The sequence below is a fragment of the Excalfactoria chinensis genome, chromosome 6, assembly GCF_039878825.1.
Source record: "Excalfactoria chinensis isolate bCotChi1 chromosome 6, bCotChi1.hap2, whole genome shotgun sequence".
Taxonomy (NCBI): domain Eukaryota; kingdom Metazoa; phylum Chordata; class Aves; order Galliformes; family Phasianidae; genus Excalfactoria; species Excalfactoria chinensis.
Genome location: NC_092830.1, coordinates 20,194,941 through 20,215,932, shown reverse-complemented (window position 1 = coordinate 20,215,932; position 20,992 = coordinate 20,194,941). Strand labels below are relative to the sequence as shown.

Sequence of the window (20,992 nt, the reverse complement as noted above, 5' to 3'; positions counted from 1 at the left end):
GGCATGTACCTCCAGGTATGCAGAGGTATGCAGGCAACAGACTTGCATGGCTCATGGAAGCAGCAGGGACTGAACTGATCCTGGCAGCCAATAAAATGCCAAGCTAAGAGAAGAAGTAGAGAGGTTGCACTCTCTTCCTGAGCCTTTCAGACTTAGGACATCCATGCCCACAGTGCTGCTACTGATAGTAATCATACTTGGAAGTTGGGGCCTCCAGTTGCTGTAGAATGGACTCTTTCCATCTCACTTCTAAGGTATATATCAGTGTAACGCTGAACTCTCACAAAGTACCTATAACCCCTGGGCCCATTTGTACAAAGGCCCCTTCTTCAGAGAACCTCCAGCTGTTGGTCCCTGTCCCTGAAATTTATTAGCAAAGAAACCATCTGTTATTTCTCTTGTACTGGCAGCAAGAGCAACAAATGACTGGCTTGGAACAGGAGACATCACAGAACCGAGTCCCAGACAACAGGTCATGCTTATTTCTAGGCAAAAAAAGCACGGGCCCTATACACCACCATATATTGGCACTGGAAACAATGCGTTTTGAGATAAAATCTGAATTCCACCTGCAGCACTGCCATGAGCATCCCCAAAGCCAAAGCTGCATAGCTGAGACCCCCAGCAGACAGCTTTGCTACAGTAAATACCAAAAGAAAGCTGAAAGGTAACATGGAGCAGAAAACCATCCCATCTTTCTGTCTCATTACGGCTACAGAAATAATACCAACAAAACACATTCCTGAAGTACTAAATTACAGACAAGTCAAACAGCAAACTTCATATTTTTTCTTCAGAAATGTATGCAATTTTATCTAACATTGTTCTAATTTGTATTTTTCTGTAAGAAAAAAAAACCCACAGATTTGTCAGTAGATACAACTGGAAGATGGTAGAAGGTCAGTGCATCATTTACTGCATTCAGCCAAAAATATACGGTACAAATTGGAAAGGCAACATTGGAAACAGAAGACCAAAACAGGATAAGAGAATTGGCTCCAACTGCACAGTGACATCGTGCTCACATTTATCCACTGTGGATTTTAAGTATCCTTCCAGATGAGATTAAATACCCTATATCTCCGCACCATAGGCAGGGAAATTAGGCACAGAGAAGAGGTTTGACTGCCACAACTAGTGATAGAATTAGGAACAGAACCAAAGTCTCGTCCTTGTTCAACAGAAAGAATATCTGATCACTGGAGCAAGCTTCCAACAGTGCTTTCTCCATTTCCTGACTAGGAAAATTAAAAAATCAAATCAAATTAAATAAAAAAGGAGCCTTTTTTCAAAACACATTACTAGGCTTGACTTAAATAACTGGTTGAAATTCTATGCCTGCAGTAAGCAATAGACCACACTACACAAGCCAATAGTCCTTCTGAGTTTAAAAACCATGGAAACTGCAAAATATTTCATTCCTGTGTATATCCAATAGAACCAAATTCAGCCAGCAATGGGTTTAAACCACTTACAGTAATCTATTTTCCAACAGAAGACTGAGAAACCCCAAACTATGGTCTAGTCAGTTTCCTTGTAACACAAACAGCTCTTCCAATGCAACATTCCCACAGTCCTGGCTGCGCACCCCCTTTACGCACCTGCTATTAAGTCTGACTTCTGATTTCTGAAGTGGGACAAATCCATCAGTGGTAAAACTCTCTCACTATCAGTAAAGTTTGATTACGGCTGCAATTACCCCTTTCCAGTTTCACAACCTACCATCCTCATTGGATAATTCACGTAGAATGGCCCAAGCTGATGGAGCAATTGACTTAAAATGCAGATTTGTGTTGACTGCACATCTTCCCAAATTATTTCAGCCTCAAATAATTAATTTTATGGAAGCCTAAATGATTCAATATGAAATATTGAATTCTAAATATGAAACGTGTGCCCCTCTAAACTCAAGCATTGCTTCTGTGAAAGGTCATTAGTTAAATTCTACCTTCCCCCCCACACTAAAAGTAAGCATTTAAAGACAAAGAAGACAAAATACGTTTTCAAACTACTAAAATTATTTTCCCCTGGCTTATAACACAGTGTTCTGTGCCTTCCTTGTTATAGGAAAAAAGTGCAGCTTTGTGGCACAGTTGTGAGCCAATTGTCAGATAGACCTCACAGACATCAGTGTAACTATGCTGACTGTCCCTAAAGAATTATCAAACCCTTTGAAAAGCTTGGTACACGTCTTAAGATTTCCTCTATATTACTGAAAACTAATTCTGGCTGCAATACAGAATAATAATACAGGTTGCAAATGGCCCAGAAGCAAAAGATGCAGTTTACCTATACCTGCTCTGTTAGGGACATCAGCTACCAGGATATTTTTATGTTTTTTTAGACTGAAAATGTAGATTCAGAACAACAAAATATTTCTTTCCAGAGCAATTGCTTTTGACTCGAATTTTTAAAAGACAAAGTATGTTTAAATTTGTATAAAAGATACCAGCTTTCATACTCAAAATGATTCCTGAACTTACAAAACAAACCCACTTCGTTCCCATTCGACAGTTTAAGTTCACCAGTATTGTCATTGCCTTTGTGCCTCAGTTCTTCACCTGCAGAACTGGAATAATAGCACTACCAAAGCCTTAAAACCAGGGCAACTCTCGAGATAACTGCATATACTAGGCATGGAGGCATATAACTACTACAAAGTTGTCTTCAAAGTTACAGCTACCCAATCTTTAGAATGGAAGGACTAAAAACAAAAGTACAAATGTGCTCCTTAAATCACAACAAATATAGTAACAAACCAAAAAAAGAACTGGATCTCAAAGACTAATAATTTGAAAACATTTTGTCTAACAGCCACACAGCCTTAACCTCAGTGCTGTTGTTCTCTCTAGCACTGGCTTGAAATGGAGAGGACTTCCCTTTTTGGCTCCTTAAGTGAAGAATACCTAAGGAAGAACATTCTTGGAATTAAATACATCCATACAAGACTGTGCAAACTAAATTCAATTCCAGATTCAGCTCTCTGACAGTAAGCAAGCCATTTGCTTTGCTCCCTTATTTCCTTCCCTTATCTCAGTTTTTCCACCTGCCCCATCCAGTAATTTTTGAGCTTTAAGAGATCTTAAGTGTTTCTCAAATCCAACACTGTTTGCATGGGTTGTTCTAAATGCTTCCATAGAGTAATAAATAATATAGAAAGATATACATATAGAACATATCCAAAAAGAGCTATAAACCCACGTTATCCAGTGGAGATTCAGCCAAAGAGTCAAGAACTTCAAGTACTCTCTGGAGAGAAGAGCTAGAAAGCATGACCAGCTGCATTTAACGTGAGCCAGAGTTATTTGCTGCAGAGCACAGGGAGCAGCAAGCTGGTGCATGCCACAGCTCCCACCCTGCTGGTGTAAGCAATCAACCCTGCAGGAAAACAAAATGCCAGGCAGCTGGTGTGTTCACAGGCCTCAGCCTCTCACTCCCACATGGGGCAGACATAAGCAAGGTGTATTTGGACTTGGAATAACCCTGGGTACTCCAGCGTGCACACCGCCATAGCAACCAACACTAAGATGCAAGAGTGACTCAGAGCCAGATGTGGGAGAAACTACGAAAAAGGCCAGTGTAAAAGTATCTTTCTTCCACTGTTCTTTCCATGTATTTAGTTTCACAAACTGAAACAAAGGGAGGTACCCACAAAGTTAAGGGAATTGTTGTCTGAGAACCCAAGAGGTTTTTGCACCAGAGCATACCACTGGCTTCTGGACAGCACAGAAGAGTAGAGTTATTACCCACAGTGCTACAACCCCTAACTAGCCAGTTCTCTCCATAATCCTGACCCTGCTTTTCTTCCTCCTCCATTCCTGCCTTTTCCTTCATCTGCTGCTTTTCACCCCCTCCACTTTTGCTCATTCCTCCCCATCTCTTTCCCCTACTTCTGTTTCCTCTCTCTCTTCCATTTCCATCCCCAAAAGTTCTCAGTTAAAAGCATTGCCTGAAGCAAGATCACATCTCCAATGAGAGGCAACTTCATTACAGTTTAACATAAAAAGATCAGCTGATATTGATCCATAATTTGGACAAGTGCCACGTTATTGACAGGAAGACAAAATAAGTTAGAATGGCCATGTTTCAAAAATTCTGTATGTACACTCAATCACTGGAACAGAAATTGCAGCTGGGTATATAATAACACAACCGTGTTCTTTATTTCCCCTGTAGATCAATGCTAATATGAGGAGGGCCACAGAAGATGGATGTTGCCGACAGAAAACCTTGAAATTCCAGGTTAGAACTTGGGTGGCGTCATGGATAAAAGATCGCGGTGCAATGGTGGTGTAATTTACATACGAAAGACCAAGCTCCTTCCTTAAAACCCAAGAATGCTCTACTTCAAAGTAGCCATTTCTGCATTTAAATTCGGGTTAGGGAAAACAGAAAGTGACCCAATATCCTGTGTTAAATAACTACGCAGAGGCTTTAGTTCACAAATCTAGGGGATTCCCGATGGGTTACAAACCGTAGAACCACATAGGTTCACTCAGATACAGGGGAAAACGAGCTCTCTATACATTACTGTATAATACTCTGCTACAATGTAGCTTTTCCGGAAGGTAGGCGCTGACAGAAGAGGCAGAAATTCCTACTGTTACCTTTTACTAGAAACAAGTTTGCCAGGCCACTGAAGTACCGCAGAACTCCCAGCCTTTGCTGCCTGTTTCACTAACGAGGTTTACAACACCCATGTAGCAGACGTTTAAGCTGGTCAGCAGGGAGCACACACACACGAACCTCAGCGCCAAAAATAATCCTCCACCATTTGAGCAACAAGAAAAATATATGTATATTTGTAAAATAACTGTAATATATATTTATTCTTCGTACAGATCAATTGGTACAGAGAACAAAACAGTCAGACGAGGCACTATGTTTGCAATTTGCTGAGACCATTTCTTTCTGAGCACTTAACTCTGTTAAAGCTGAATTCCTCACACAGACCTCTATTGCAAAAAGGCTGGATTCAGCCACAGTTCATACAGGAGGACTGAACAGCACTACTGACCACCAAAGCAATACTGGTTTTCCCCTAGGAGTCAGTACCCCAAAAAGCTCAGCTTTAAGATATGTGTCTTTGCCCTTCCTGCTTAAAAAGCTCCTCTAGCCAGTAGCACTCTTATTTTCTCCATAAGCCAGCTACTTGAGACCAGCATAACTCACTTAGCAACGCATTGCACACTTTTCCTGATGTAGGAATACCAAGTAATTCAAAGAGAAATAATACGCATCAATGACTAGGATTTTTACTGAGATTTATCCCTTCCTGTTTCCTCCTGACCAGCACGTATTTATCTTTGAGGCTGTGGACTACAAGCTACAGCTAGCTCAGAACACTGACGTTGCACTGGTAGACCTATCTAGATGTAGAGGGTATCTGTGGATACACACATGCATTTCAGTGTTTAGGCAGGAACACAACAAGCTCCAGAAGGAGAAAGGCCTACTCCGACTTCCCTCCCAGTCAACGACAATAACCTCTCAGTTTTCACCATCCCTACTTCATGAAGCTTCTTCAGAACTTTAAAGCAAAGTGTTCACATAATTAACATTACATAGTATAAAAGAAATTTTCAGAACAGTTATCTAGTATGTGCCATTCACAGGAGATGTTCTCTGTTGAACAGTTCATTAAAGCAGACTGAATTCCCAGAAAAAATACTCCATCAAAATTTCAGTTCACACTTGGGCCTCAATCTGAATCCAAACTCTCCAACTAGCCTTTATCCTGATAACAAACATTCAGTCAGGTATTCCCACGTTTTCTGAGCAGCATAAATCCCATGCTGAGGTGCGTGACTCACATTCACCAGCTCAGTCAGATTACAGGCAGTTTTGACATCTAGTTCCCAGTATAACACTGTAATGTTTAGGATGTGTATGAGAACAGTGAAGGAGGGGGATTATTAACTGCACTTCTACTGATCATAGACTTGCACAGACCTACCTGCAGATGGGCTGCACCAGCAGAAATGCTGTAGGAGACACAGGTCTTCAAAGTACTCTTAAGCTCTCACAAAATTCCATCTAGTGAGCTACAAATGCCCTTTCTCCTTTCTCTTCCTCCTCCTTTTTGAGCCCATCTGGCTAATAGGTCAGAAGTGAGGACACCTGTGCATGATGCCATTAAAAGTGGGAGATTATTTGCTAACTGTGGAGGTTTAATTCCCATATGAAGCACCTGCTGCTGGCCCTGGTTCACATGGGAGCTGAACCTACTGCCGGTGGCCCCTGGTTCACCTTCTCACTACTGTTTTGTTAGCGTCACTAGAGGGGTATGCAAGGAGCAAGGCCTGCCTGCCTCCCACACCGGGCTTTTTGGGAGCTCCTCTCCACCAGGAGGGCTCTTGCTGCAGACTTGCTAAGCTCCTACTGCGGCCTCAGAGTGGCATCTAGTGCTCAGCTGCTGCACTGCTCTTCAGCAACACCCTTCAGCTCCCACACAGATTGTCCACCTGCTGCCCAAAAGCCAGGGTCAAAGACTGTTCCATCCAACACGCAGAAGAACTGGGTTACCTCATGGAAATTAGCGTACTTTTCTCATCAGCTGTAGGATAAACTGGTTCCATGGGGAGTACGGTAAATTTTGAAGTGGGTAAATTTATCCTTCCAGTTCACCAAACAGTGATATTTTAAGAGCACAACTCCTATGCAGCCCAAACGAGGAAATGGCAGTTTCCACCGAACAACATTCATCCTCCATCATTATAGTATTTTACTAATCATAGAATCACAAAGTTGGAAAGGACCTACAAGATCCAAAGGTCCAACCATCCTCCTATCACCATTGCTACCACAAGCCACTAATCCATATCTTATAGCTCCTCATCCAGATGCCTATTGAACACTGCCAGGTACAGTGACTCCACCACCTCCCTGAGCAGCCATTCCAGTGCCTGACCATTCTCTGAGAGAAAAAGTTGTTCTTTGTGTCTAATCTAAACCTCCTCTGGCACAACTCGCAGCCATTTCCTCAGGTCCTGTTTGTTGCCTGGGAGAAGAGGCCAAACCCCTCCTTAACACAACCTCCCTTCAGGAAGTTGTAGAGTGCAATGAATTCTCCCCTGAGCCTCCTCTTCTCCAGACTAAACAATCCCAGCTCCCCAAGCCACTCCTCATAAGACTTGTGCTCCAGACCCCCCAACAGTTTCGTTGCACCGAACACATTCCAGGGCCTCAATGTCGCATTGTGAGGAGCCCAAAACTGAACACAATACTCAAGATGCGGCCTCACCAGAGCTGAGTACAGGCCAATGATCGCCCCTCTGCTCCTGCTGGTCACACTGTTTCTAATACAGGCCAGGATGCCATTGGCCCTCTTGGCCACCTGGGCACACTGTCGGCTCATGTTCAGCCAAGCATCAACCAACACCCCCAGGTCCCTTTCCTTTTCACAGGAATAAATGCAGTCATAAATAATATATACCTATGGAAACCATAATGAAATTACTAAGCACTTCTTTGAGAGCTGTGCCTGTTCTCAGATGCTGCAACTTCTTCCATTGCTGCTTACAACAACTCTGTCTCCTAACACTAGTTTTTTTGAGCTCATTTTTCCTCTTCTGATCAGGCCTTTATTACGCACATTCAGATATATGTTCAAATGCAGCTAGTTAAGCATCAACATTCTCCAGCTCTTAGAATTACTCTAAGTTAGGGAAAGCCTTCACGCTTGAATTCTGGCTGAACAAGCTGCTACAAAAAATAGAACACAAAAATGACTTCCACATACAAATGCAAGAGAAGAACAAATCTTGTCAATATTTTATCTATAACACACGTGACAAGCCAGTAAGCTTTCAATAAATGAAATGTAAGCCAATTTAGCCTAGCAGTGTCCAGTATCCACTTTATCACAGGACTGAGAAGCATTCTAGAGACAGAAAGCTTGTCGTGGCAGGAGGGCCAGCATTCACAGATAAAAGGCAAGGAATCACAACAGACTTGATGCTGCAAAGGTCAGTTGCTTCAGAACAATGTTACATCCATTGTTAACTGCCTGTTGTTCAGGATAACAACACAACTAAGAAAGCCCTGCACTACAGTTGTGAAATAACAAAAAACAAACAAAAAATACCTGTTTTGTGAAGTCATACCTAATGACTAAGAATCAGCCAGTTACTGAGCCCTGAATAGCTACACCTACAAGAAGCTCAGAAAAGCTGCCCGACTTAGAGCATCTGCACACAGGTCACTGTGCCCAAATATTCGGCAGTCTAAAAAGCTCCTCCAAGCTGTGAGATCGTCTGACATTTTTACTTGGGCAGTTTTTGTTTGACTTTTTGCTATAACCAACAGCAACTTCAGAATTACTTCTTTTCCACTGGCTTAAGTACACCACCATCCAATAGAACAGCACCAAGGGCCTTCCGAAGAACAAAAGCCTCCATCTCTTCAGGGCTTGTTAGTTTCATCTTTTTGACACTCTTTTAAAGTTGGTCAAATTAACCAAACAGCTCCAGACACACATCCTCATCCCTTTACAGACCAGATTTCCTCACTGTGTTACAACCAGACACTGAAAAAAAGACTGTCTCCTAGCTGCTTTGTTTTTTCACATCCTCAAAAGTGCTCCAACGTAGCACGCTTGTTGGTGCAGGATGAGTCAGGGAACCTAAAAACTTGACTCCTCTTTACAGCTCTGTTACAGACACATACTGAGATTTTTGGAAATAAACGTCATCTTTCTGTGCTCCAGCCTACTGTATGTAAAAGAAGACACAAATGTGAAGCACAGATGAGTCCTCTGACAGAAAGATGACAGACAAATTATTCATTTACTTATTATTCACTTACTGCGCTCTTTATTTTTAGATAAATTACCCATTTCTGTCACTTGAAGGTGTGTGGTTTTTTTTAACCTGTGAATGAAACAGATTCGTTTGTCGCAGACAACCTCAGAATTGCCTGTTACAAGACCTTTGTCATTGTAAAAATGTACATGTTGCTGTAAGAGGAGACGAGGGTAACAACAAAATACATGCATATGTATATCGTGTGTATGTATATATATTCATATCAAACTTTCCTGCTACCAATGAAGAACAAAGACAAAAAGACTCTAACAAATAATTGTAAACTTGAGATGTAGGCTAATTCACCTGCAAGACTCTGAAACTGAGCGGCAGAAATAAACATCTTTTGGATCTCAAACTAAGCACATTCGTTATCAACCGAGAAATAAACAAGAGAAAAATGGCATTGCCGAAGTTTACTCACCCTCCCGTCAGCTGTCTGCCTTCTGCAGCACATCCACCAGGGGGCTTCAGGACCCCATTCTTGTTCGTTATCGTGTGAAACGGCAATGCCTCGATGCTCCTGCAAAAATAGAATCGGAGAGTTGGAGTCCCCTTTGGTTGGAGCAGGAAGTCGGGCTGAGGTTTGTGCTTTCAAAGGGGTGCGCAGAGGTTTTCCCCACATGAGGTTGTTAAAACGTATGTAGCGTTGTGAGGATTGTTGCTGAGCACACTTTTGTAAAGTGACTTTTGTTCTCAGAATACACTTATTCTAAATTGCAGGAGCGCACACGTGCAGAAGACTGAAGGTAGATCATAATTAAAGCCTAGCTTGGTTTAGTAAGTACAAACAAGCAGTGGACAAGGCTGAATTTACGCACTGACATGCTTGGCCCACCAAAGGGAAGAGAAAATATTTTCAGCAGCCTCAAAGACAAATGCAAACGTATGATGGAATTAACTAAAAATAATAGCAATGTATAAAGCCACGATATCAAGAAATGCACCCCCAAAATGAGCTCTTTTCTTCAGATTAAGCCCCATCAGCAGAGCAGACAAAAAAATGCAGAACACCGCTGTAGGGAATACGTTTGCACTAAGCAGGGGGCAACAGCAGGTGTATAGAACACATTCTTTGTTACAGTCTCAATTCAAGTATCACAGAGAAGCAAATGTAACAGTGAAAATTACTCAAATACATATGTTGTCCACCCACACATCAAAATACCACAAAACCAACTTATTTCAAGTACATTATGCTACAAGGAGATAGTGCCACAGTGGAGAAGGCATAGTTTTCTTCTTGCCTGATGGAAAACACGTGCATTGTTCGTCTCGTTTGTGAATGAATTCCATCACGTACCGGGATGGTACGCTCACCTGCCTGGTTTACAGCAGCCCATGACTGATAAGCAGAAGGGCTCCCCAAGAACACCATCCTGCCCTGCTGCTCCCTTCTGCCTGGATCCCCTACAAGGCTTTATGAGTTTATATGGGGAACTCCTGACGGAGCTTTTATTGATTTCTAGGTCCAAAAATCCTCTGAATTTACCTCTAAATCAGGGAGTTATTAGAAGCTACGCTTGTTCCAGCGCTTATTATCAGTACTACAAAGTAAAGCGCAAAGCAGAGTGACCCAAAACAGAAGAACCCTTAAATCCTGCCCGTGAATAAGGGAGCTGGGAATCACCTTCCAACAAGCCGGCAGCCCCTCCCGTGCCGTCCATGCGTTAGGTCAGCACCTTCACACGAGAGCACCGCAGCCGCTTGTACTCGCTCTAAGCGCGCTGCTTTCCAAGGGCCTTGCAGGCGTTACTTCGTTTTCCTTGCAAACTGCCCCCCGTGCAGCTCCCAGCGTGCGCCTGCCCCGGGAGCAGCCATGTTCTCGGCGTACCCTCTAACAAGAGTTAGAACCGTCCCTACACAGCTGACGCTTGCTTAGGGGATTTTACGACCACTTCACTAAACAGAAGCGGCAGCGCAGAGGAAAAGCGACGTAGCGCGGCCGATGAGTTTCAGCCGACGGGCGGATAACTGCAGCACGAACAGGAGCGGCGCCCGACGAGGCTGAGAACTGGTTGGAGGCGAAACCCGTCCCGCGGCTCCTGCCCACAACCAAAATGACGGCCCGCGGAACGCGCCAGCACGACGCCGCTCTATCCCGCCGCTCCCGCCTCTATGACTGGCGGCGCGTGCGCCCACGTGACGTTTTCAACCGCGCTGCGCGGGACCTGCGCCGGGAGAGAGGGAGGCCGCGGGGGGGGCGCGCGGCGATCAGGTGACCGCATCCCGCACCGCCTCCCGGCAGGGGCCGCACGCTGCGGGGCTCGGCGGGGGGCTGCGGGGAATGCGGGGTCCTCGTGCGGCGCGGGGCCGGGCGGGGATGGGGAGGCCCTGCGGCAGCACTGCCGAGGCGGCTCGGTCCGTTGTCGCGGGGACCCCGTGGCACCGCCGCTCCTGGGACCGGGAGGGGGGTTGTGCGAGAAGCTCGGTGCTGCGTAACCCATGGCCCGGCGTGAGGGTTAGGGTTAGGGTTAGGGTTAGGGTTAGGGTTAGGCGAGGGGGCAGCCAATGGAAATCACGTCCCAGAGTCGCCCTGCTTGTGTGTTAGGTCCGGTATTGCAGCTCGGGATGAGCGCCAGCCGGGTGCTGGGGAAGAACAAACGCGCCGTGCTCCACGTGCAGCTAACGGGGCTCTTCCTGTCTCCTGAAGGGCGCTCCAGTTCGGGCCGAGCGGTCACAGCATGGGCTGCTGGCCCCGTGCACACCGCGGGGCACTGTAAGCACTGGCTGCCAGCTGGGCCTCTGTCACACTGCTCAGGTAAGGGCATGGGGAGGGAGGGCACTGGTGGCACGCAGTGTAGTTCAGCAGCAGAAACTGTTACCGAGTACAGCCTTGTTTTAATGTTACAGCATCAAGCAGTTGGTGTTGTGCTAACATTTCCTGCGATCTCAGCTGCTTTCCCATAGCAACCTCCAGGGACATCTCCAGCAAGAAAAACAAAATATAGGTGCCCTGGAATTGTCTGCAAGGTGTCATTCAGCCTGGAAAGTTTGAAGTCAGCAGCTTCAGGAGGCACAGTAGTTGGGTGGAACGTAGCTGTGCAGCATGTTAAGCCAAGCTCACGTTAGAACTACCAGCGCAGCCGGACCTTCGTGGACATATTTGAATCAGCTGATGACTTTAGAAAGGATCTTAAAAGCCACAATGCAATGATGGGTGGAAGTTTAAAACTACAGTGCCTTTTCAGTATAGTTGTGCCCTTGGGAAAGCAGTTTCTCCTGCCTTTGGGTTTTAGATCTTGCAGCACATTGTAAACTACTCCTCCACAGAACTGCACAAAAGATAAGCCCTTCTAGTAAACCTCCCTTTTAACATTACAGATCACTATTAAAAACACCATCACAATTGCATGTTTATTATATAAGGTGCCTTGTTGTCCTGAATTCTAAACTCAGATGTGTGCAGAGAGGAACACACATCAGTTTCTTACCCAAATAATCCATTTTAAGGTGTTTGTGATCAAATTTTTAATCAGATCCCTCTGTTTCATTACCCACCAAATCTGAAAGACCAGAGGACCATCAGAACTTGTCTTCCACAAGCCTCATTTGGCCAAGTCCATTGCATATTGCAGATTCCCAAGATGTTAAGTTTTGTAAGTCTGTTTACCAGGGAATAAAATCTCTCCCACTTGGCAATATACATGATTAAATGCAAGTGCATTTGTTTCTCAGAAGGTTTGTCCCTGTGGTTTTATAGGAGCGGAAATAGATTCCCCAGGCAAAGGGCAATGGCTGACACACGAAGAAATACTCACCTCGCCTCTTTCTATTCTTCATTTTAAGACTGCTTTTGTCATTAAAAGGTTTCCTTTCTTCAAAGGCAGGCTAACATTGGCAGCTTGGCTTCTCTGGATATGAACCTTAAATCTTGAGTGTGCTGGTGGATGGATTTGTGTGAAATGCCAGAGAAAATTTATGCCTGGTGGTGAAAACCTGGTGCCTTCTTCCCTCTCATAGACAGAAGGAAATGGCCTTTATTCAGATACAGCATAGTTAACTCTGCAGGAAAACATCTGAATATTTTCAGACACTTCAAAACAGTATTTCTTATGGCTGTCGGAGGTTGGGAAATGGATTCAAGACCAGCTAGTAACAGCCCATCTCTGCAATACCATTTCTGAATTATTTTTTGCTGTTTCTCTTGTCCCACTCTGACATTTGCCTTTGATTAAAGAGATGAGTGACTTTGCCTGTTCTATTGATCAGAATAAGTTACCAGCAGCTAATTTATGAACCTCACAAAAGTGCCTTTGACGTGGTGAATTGTGCTCTGTTGTTCAGGTAATTGGGTTGTCAGAAAATCTTACTGACTACAGTATCTCTTACAGAGTATTGGCTTATTCATGGAAATGGACAAAATCTTTTTGATTTCCAGTTCACCAGACGGAGTAAGAAAGAAGTAAGCATTCTTACTTCTCTCTAACTGAAACTACAAGAGAGCAAGTACTGCTATGAAGTAGCTTTTTTTTAATTTAAAACAGCAAACAGTCTTTTCCAGTGATGCCTTCCCTGGTTGTTCCTATGCACATGCTGAGTTTTAATATGCGTATGTTGGTTATACAGTGGTACAGCATTGATAAACTCAATGTTCGTTGCCTCATGATTGGCAAATGTAAAAAAGGGATAGATTACTTCTGTAGCCTGGAAACTTTTTGGCCATTATCCATGACAGTTTCTGTATACACAGGCCTAGTTTTCTTCTTCAGAAAACTCCATGCTTACACCAGGAGCTTGCCCACCCAGCAGTTTTTTAGACCTGAGTTTGAAGGAGTGCTTAAGGAACAGCTTTTCCCCACCAGATCCAGACCAGATCCACCAATAACTGAAACAGGGCTGTGGGCAGCTCCCTCTGTCTATATTTCTCTGTGGGAGCTCTATGATCCTTAGAATCCCCCTGAGAGCTTTGTGTTATTAAGTGACCCTTATTGCAGCTGCCTTGCTTGTAGAATGGCTCATTTACCAAGCACAACAACATTCCTGTTTGGGCAAGATTCCACTGCAAGTCTATGCCTGACCTGGAGACCTTTGATATTTTGGCTGGCAGACTGGTTGTCTGTGCCCTGCTTGGTATTTTCCTGTAAAATCCAGCCAGGGTTTTCCTTTCTCCAAGAGACATTATCCTTCTTCCCACTCATTTTTGAGTCCAAGCAGCACTGAATACTTAGCAGATGCAAGGTCCACCCCTTTCTGCAGTGAGCACTCAAATCCACATGCCACCACTTCCCTGCCGGACAGCACAGCATTCCTGCTTAGAAGGTGTCTCTGAGATCCTGTAGCTGGGCATATCTGCATTTCCATCTTCACTTCCTGAAAGGAACATGTAAATGTACAATACGACTGCATAGTGTCAGCATCAACACAAGCAGGAGATGCCCGAGAGGCTGGGTTTCTTTGGGCCGGTACTCCAAGCGGATACAAACACTGCTATCTGCCAGTATCTGACTACTGTTACCCAGGGGTGACAAGCCACACTGGAGGAATTTATGAATGGGAAGAACACACTTGCCTTTTGATCTTGTTGATATTTACCACGTGCCTTTGAAATTACATGGAGTTTTCTTTTCTCTCCTCTTTTTTAGAGAAAAGGGTTTAAGGAGACATGGAACTTGAAAGAATCATTCGAGACACACTGACACAATTCATCCAGTCCCACATCCCTGCTGCGGACCTCAGGTACGTTGAGTACTGTTTTAGCTTGAACTCTGCTTTAATTGTCCCCCTGTACATTATACTAAACTCCAAGTGGAATATTTGCAGATTTCTTGCATTTTGTCTTGATTTTCCTCAAGTGAGATCCAGGATGCAAGTAATTTGTACAGGTGTTGATGTAAATCCTTGAACTATGTTTCAGCATTACAGTCTAGCAACGTCATTTCTTTGGTGACCAAGATGATTAATTTCCTGCCCAGTATTTAATGTTAAAATACGGAATTCCTTTCATCCACAACAATCCCAAAGGGCTTTCTAAGCAGTACACTGCTATGCCAGAGCTCTCCCTGTTTTGAACTCTGCCCACAGGCAGAGGTACAGATGCCTTGAGGCAGCTGGTTATGTAGCTACTGGCTGCAGTGATGCAAGTAGGTCAGCAGAGAACGCTGCATCACATGGAAATCGTAACTTGACAAAACATGATGACATCACGTAGAACACAGTCACCACCAAAGTCAGGATCTGAGCACTTGAAATATTTTGGGTAGCTCAGCTGAAGTACCCATGAGAGCAGTCTCTAGACAAATGCAGTGGCTTTCATTCAGTCCTGCCTAGGAAGATGAACAAAACACACAGTTTTCTGGATTTATCCATAAATGCTTCCCACTCAATCACTGATCACCTGCTGCTTGGCTTTACCAGTGGGAACTGCCCATAGGACACAGTCCACATAGGTACTTCTGCTGTTCTATTAGACTCAACGTTGGAGGCAAACAGAAATGGAAAGATAAAATGACCCTGTTCACCCTGCTTCCTTGTCCTGTATTCTCTTTCTCCAGTGGGATGGATGATGTTTTCTTCTCTTACATTACGGGTGTTCTGGAAGAGCTGGGTTCACCAGAGTCCTCTGAGGAAACCTTTGACATGGACACCTTTGTGGAAATGATGGAAGCATATATCCCTGGCTTCGCAGAAATTCAGAGGTGTGCAAACACTACTGTTTTGTATGTGCATGTCACGCACTGGGGGCCTCGCCAAAACACATCAGCACCATGAATTCTTCTGTTGTATCCAGATTGTGATGTATTAGTACCAAACCTGTACCGTTATGTTTAAGCTGGGCTTTGCCTGAATGCACAAATCCTGATCCCAGGATAGTTTATTACAGGTTAGATCCTTGGCTATCTAGAATGCTAGTTTTGTTTACTGGGATTCCCCTCAAGCCTCATCTCTGTATAAACAGTAAATCAAGTAGGATAGCCTAGTGCTTTAATTCCTCACCCTAATTATTCAGCATCTGTCTCTTGCAGTGGGAATGTTTGTGAAATGATGTTCTCTCTCTCAGAAAGGCTTGGTGAAGCACGTAACAAAGGTGAGTTACACCTTGACATTGACCAAACTTACTGCTCTGCTCTCAGTGTCTTGTATCCTACCCTTTAAGAATCCTCATGTTGCCTTTTAGATAGAACAGGTGAAATAATTCTTGCAGTGACTCAGAAAGAGCCTGTATAAAGAGATGCATCAGAGTAACCTGACTACAAGGCATGCTGGGTTACACACAGCTTAGGAACCACCAGCATGTTTTCCTGGATTTAAAATCAAAATAACACTTAGGTTCAAAGTTAGAGCAAACACAAGGGAATTCTTAGACACTTAAAGATACCGTAAATACCCACAAGCCAAAATGTAAGAGTCCTGAGAATTCACAAGCAGTTCTACTCTGGTAAAGCATGGGTATGCGGAGTTCAGACACTCCAGCATGTTAGCACTGCCTTCCTGCAGGTCAGTATGAGTAGGGCTGCAGCTATATTCACCAAAGGCAACAAGAACAGTAGTGCTTTCCCCTGTCCTGTCATTTAAGAAAAGATTCACTTCAGCTGACAGTGCACTGACAACCTCATACTAACAGAAAGCACAGAGCTCTGTACTTAGTGGGGCTGATCCTCAGTAGATATCACTGTATTTTTAAGAAAAACCTAGCCAAAAAGCTGTGGAAAGCAGAACTGACGTGCCCTCCGAAGACCTGACTAAAGGCCAGGAACCTGGAGCTGGAGTCTGCAAAGAGGAAAAGCTGTACACAACAACAGATGGAGCTGGAGCCCAGGTATGTATATCTCACAGAAAAGCAGGGTGACAGAATCCCCTAGCGTTAGCCTACCGGTACCACCTAAGGCATTTTCTGGCTCCAACAGGACCCACAAGCATAGGCTGTGACACAGCATCATTGATGTCTGTGATCACCCCATTTTATGGCCTGAGCAAGACTGTGTACAAGTGGAAAGTTATGTGCTGCCAGAAGAGCACAAGTTGTTACTCTGGCTCATCCTTTCCAGTCCTGAGGCAGCAAGGCAGAGGAGAGCTTGTCTTAGTGCTCTCCAAGATACTAGAGTGCAGTCAGGATGCCTCTGTAGCACTAGCCACACTCCACCTCACTTCACACTGTTCCATTCACAGTTGAGCTTGGTTACTGTTTATCTCCCTAGCTGTGATGCAGTGTCTAATGGTCAGATCTGAGTGTCAGTCCTGAAGACATCCATCCCACCTGCAATGATGTATGCTGTATACTGAGGTATACCACAGTGAGTCACTGGTGCAGCAGTCCTAGTTCTGCAGCTTCATTCAGCATGACCCATACTGCAAGCATTGCAGCACTCAGTAAATCCCCCTTAGCTCCTTACCTCAAGCTCTGCTTGCTGTTTCTTCTGTATTGATGTTTTACTGCTCTGCAGTTCAATCATTTTATCCATGCCCTTCTAAGAAATGCTGTTGCTGTGCTTCCTTCTGATGTAGTCAGAGGTCCCCATGCTTAGGAACGTCATCTCTGTGATCAAAGAGCACATAACCTTGCAAGGGAAGGAGTTTGAATGCAAGGGAAGCATTTGAACCACAGTGCCCAGAAAATTTATTCCTAAGGAGATAATATAGCAGAATCACAAAGACTAGCCAGGCCACAGGCGGCCTGTTTCCCTGTATTTCAGTCTTCTTGGAAAAGAGATTAAAGGGTGCATTCTCCTTGTAGATATGGTGCCCTTTTAAACTCAAGAAAGGAATTTATACTCACCTTTATGAGAGAGAGCCTTCAGCTAACAGCAAGTTGAATTTCCAACTTTGCAGTGATACTTCTGCTCTGCAAAATCAGATCTCTTTGTTTCTCTTGCTCCAACTAGGAAGATGATGACTTGAAGGATGGTGTGGAGCTGCTACTGGAGATGTTCCCTGCCTGTACTGTAAGCCAGGCAGAGAAGGCACTAGCGATGGCCCTGGGTAACTTGGAAGAAGCAGTGCAGTTAATTGTGGAAGAGAAGGTGGAAACTGGCACAGCAGGCGCGAGTGTGAAGGTACAGTACTCTGAGCTGGATGGCACCAGGTCAATGAGCAGAGCTTAAATACATATATTCCATCTGGAGTGGAAAGTGAGTGCAGGAACTTTATATGCTTCCAGCAACATATCAAAATCATCCAAAACAATGCCCTCCCCCCCCCCCTCCCCTCTCCAAGCACAGGCTGTACCAACACCAATCCAGCAGTCCAGAGGAGCTGTGTCCGGCACCCCACTTCCCCCATGAGCTGATAGTGCTGCATCAGCAGCTGGGCTTAGCTGAGTGAACAGGGCAGCTGTGCATCCTCTATGTTCTGCTATTCAAACACCTGCTTTGTTTCGTCACAGGAGCTGGTACGGCCCCGCAGAGCACCCAACCATGAGGAACTAAAGCAGGTTATCTTACAGAAGTAAGTACCCAGAAAAGACGAATTCAGACAGCAAAGGAGTTACCAATTTGTGAAAGGTTATGGTTGTCAGAATAGCAATAGGGTCTATGAAGATCTCTAACTGTATGATGTTTGGGAAGAATGCTATGCAAAGCTTACCTTGGTATACCTGAAACACATTCAAGCACAAGTATAATCATTAGATGGGAAAGCAGGATGGGTTTTCTTTCAGAGCTCTGGCTCACAGCTTACCTCCATCAGTGGGGTCACAGCACTGGCTATGTGTGAGGTTTCAGTCTCTTACAGGTATACGGTAAATCGCAATGTTGTCATCTGAGGTCCCAGTTAAAAGGTTCAAGGCACAAATATCATCCTGCAGCTCAGGTAACACATGGTGCCTTGTAAGAACTACAGCAGCTCATTCATATCTCCATCCTTGGAGACAGTCCAAATAAGTCTAAAGATATCTTTAAGAGACTGTCTGTACAGCAACTGAGATCAAATCTCACTTGCTGAAGGTGCAAGTTCAGCACATTTAAGGAAATCTCTCTGAAGTCTCCCTATGGACTTCTAGGGAATGAAAGTGGCTTTAGATTGGTTTACCTTTATTCATTTCCAAATGCATTTAATTCTCAATAGACAACCCACAGTATGGTTTAATCAATCCACTTTAAGATCTCAGCTTTCATGAGCATCCTCCTGTGGGCACACACAGTGCATCTATCCAGCCATCTTTTCTACTATTTTACTCCTTCACTGGTGAGGGTGTAAACAACTGATGATATAGGAAAGCAAGAGCAAGCCAGAATGCCATCCAGAGAAAATTAACAATCCCAGTCCTTGCCTGTTTCCAGTGCAGGCTTGCTGCAGAGTAAAATGCACAGGAACAAAATAAAAAAAGCCAACAGCAGCTGATAGTTAAGTTCCTAGGAACTTTAATGACATTTTGGCAACATCCTGTACTTCAAACATCACTCAAGCACAGGTACAGAGAGCAGATCACCATAGCTGAAGATACACAGGAACAACTATGTTAACTACTGAGGGAAAAGTCATGGTCAGCTGTGCTGTTCACCTACAGACCAGCTCTGAAGTCCCAATACTAACTCAGCAGTACAGCAAGCAAATGCTTGGGCCCTGATGTTCCTTTTAAACAGGGAGTGAGATGATGCTTTTATTAAGTTGCTTCCAGCTCAAACTTGACTCCTTTTCAAGAAATACATGGAGTGTGAAAGGCATGCCATCTCTTCAGGGCAGAAGCAGCCAGTTTGGCTCTGTGATCTTTTCCTTTGGCTGCCATCGCACCAACTGAAAAGGAGCAAAGTTGCCCTAATGGCAGAGCATGCCAGACTTCAGCATCTCCCTTAGTTTTAAAGGGGATATCTGCTTTCTCAGCAGTCTAAGGTTTTGATAACGTTCACATATGGCCACCTATTCCATGAGAATCCTCCTGAATTCTCACCAGAAGGGTGACACTCTTCTTACCCACTTCATTCAGAAGGTAAGTGCTCCTATCTGCAATCTAGGCAAGTAGGACACATTGCACAGCCACAAAACAACCAGGGAATTAAAGATAAAGGCTGTGAATAGCCCTAGGCAGTGCATATTGCAGTGTTCACTTAGTGCATCTTGTGTTTCAGATATATGATGGTGGATAGTGCAGAAGATCAGAAAACACATCGACCAGCTCCACCAAAAGAGGTGAGAATAGCACAGTGCCAGCTCCCCAGGAGTTTGAATACCTTTGGCTACAAGGTTTAAAAAGCAGGCTGCACATTTAAAGAGCAGCATTACACACAGGAATTTGCAGCAGGTTGTCTCAAAGGAAAACCAGCTAAGAGGTGCTTTGCCAGGTCTATGATTACCTGGCACTCCTGACTAGCATGGTTCCTGCTCCCTCCAGCTTTTTCCCCTCTGCCCCCGATCAGACCACTTTGTTTTCATTTTTTGCTAAGACTCCCAACACAAAGGACAGGTAACTCATCACAACCTAGTCTTGCTTTCCCCTTATCCCTCAAACACAAGCTTATGCTTGTCCCCCTCCTCCAGCAGTGGCTGTCCATGTGATGTTTATGTCTTTCCTTTCCAGGCTCCCAAGAAGCTGATCCGCTACATTGATAACCAGGTGGTGAGTACAAAGGGAGAGAGGTACAAAGACATAAAGAAGCCAGAGAGTGAGGAGATGAAGAAAACTTACATCAGCCTCAAACCAGCCAGGAAGTACAAGTTCCACTGACAGCTGTGTCCTCCTGCTCTTCAGCTTCCACCTCGCTGGCCAGGTGTGAAGGATGGACATGTGGCACTTGGGATGAAAGGGCTCTCCTACCCAACACTAACTGGAACTAACCTAGGAGCCAGGACACTGCTTTCAGCTTCCTGAACTAACCCAGCTGATAAGGTCAAGCCTCCTCTCCTTGTGTAGCTGTCCTTCTGCCCCTGGGGCACGCCACATTGGATGTTGGGAGCCTGGGCATACTCTGCTATTCCTTGCATGGGACATTAGATCTAAAAACGTAGCTTGTGGTTTTGCAGCAAGCTTTTTAGAAATCTCTGTGCACTGCTGCTTTGAGTGCAAGTGTTAATAAAGATGACGTGAGTTGGTGTGTATTTCAACAGAAGCATGCACATGCTTTACAGACCCTGCTGCTGATCCCTCTTCAAGGGAAAGACAGGAGCAGGGTCATCTCCTAATCACTATCTTCATCATGCTTACTAGAATTAGCTACTCTTTGGTTGACCACTTACTGGATGCAAAGAATAAGGCTATACTCTAAACAAGAGCTAGGCTCTCCCTGCCAAAACAACCTGCAGCGCTCCATGAACTC

General features: G+C 44.5%; 1 protein-coding gene across 1 annotated transcript; it reads left to right on the top strand.

The window, feature by feature from the left end:
* The first annotated feature begins 10,928 nt into the window (after positions 1 to 10,928).
* On the top strand, positions 10,929 to 20,403 carry CUEDC2 (CUE domain containing 2). The gene is made up of 10 exons (XM_072340630.1): positions 10,929 to 11,022; positions 11,458 to 11,565; positions 14,390 to 14,483; positions 15,299 to 15,442; positions 15,770 to 15,831; positions 16,430 to 16,563; positions 17,627 to 17,797; positions 18,127 to 18,188; positions 19,808 to 19,868; positions 20,257 to 20,403. Exons 3-10 carry the CDS (start codon positions 14,410 to 14,412, stop codon positions 20,401 to 20,403), a joined length of 855 nt encoding a protein of 284 aa, XP_072196731.1. The 5' UTR covers positions 10,929 to 11,022; positions 11,458 to 11,565; positions 14,390 to 14,409.
* Positions 20,404 to 20,992: the final 589 nt, after the last annotated feature.

Excerpts from the sequence above, each read along its gene's own strand:
- CUEDC2 (XM_072340630.1), top strand. The coding sequence starts at position 14,410 with ATGGAACTTGAAAGAATCATTCGAGACACACTGACACAATTCATCCAG. Across the intron at positions 15,443-15,769 it reads GGCTTCGCAGAAATTCAGAG|TGGGAATGTTTGTGAAATGA; the intron begins GTGTGCAAACAC and ends TGTCTCTTGCAG. Across the intron at positions 18,189-19,807 it reads AAGCAGGTTATCTTACAGAA|ATATATGATGGTGGATAGTG; the intron begins GTAAGTACCCAG and ends CTTGTGTTTCAG.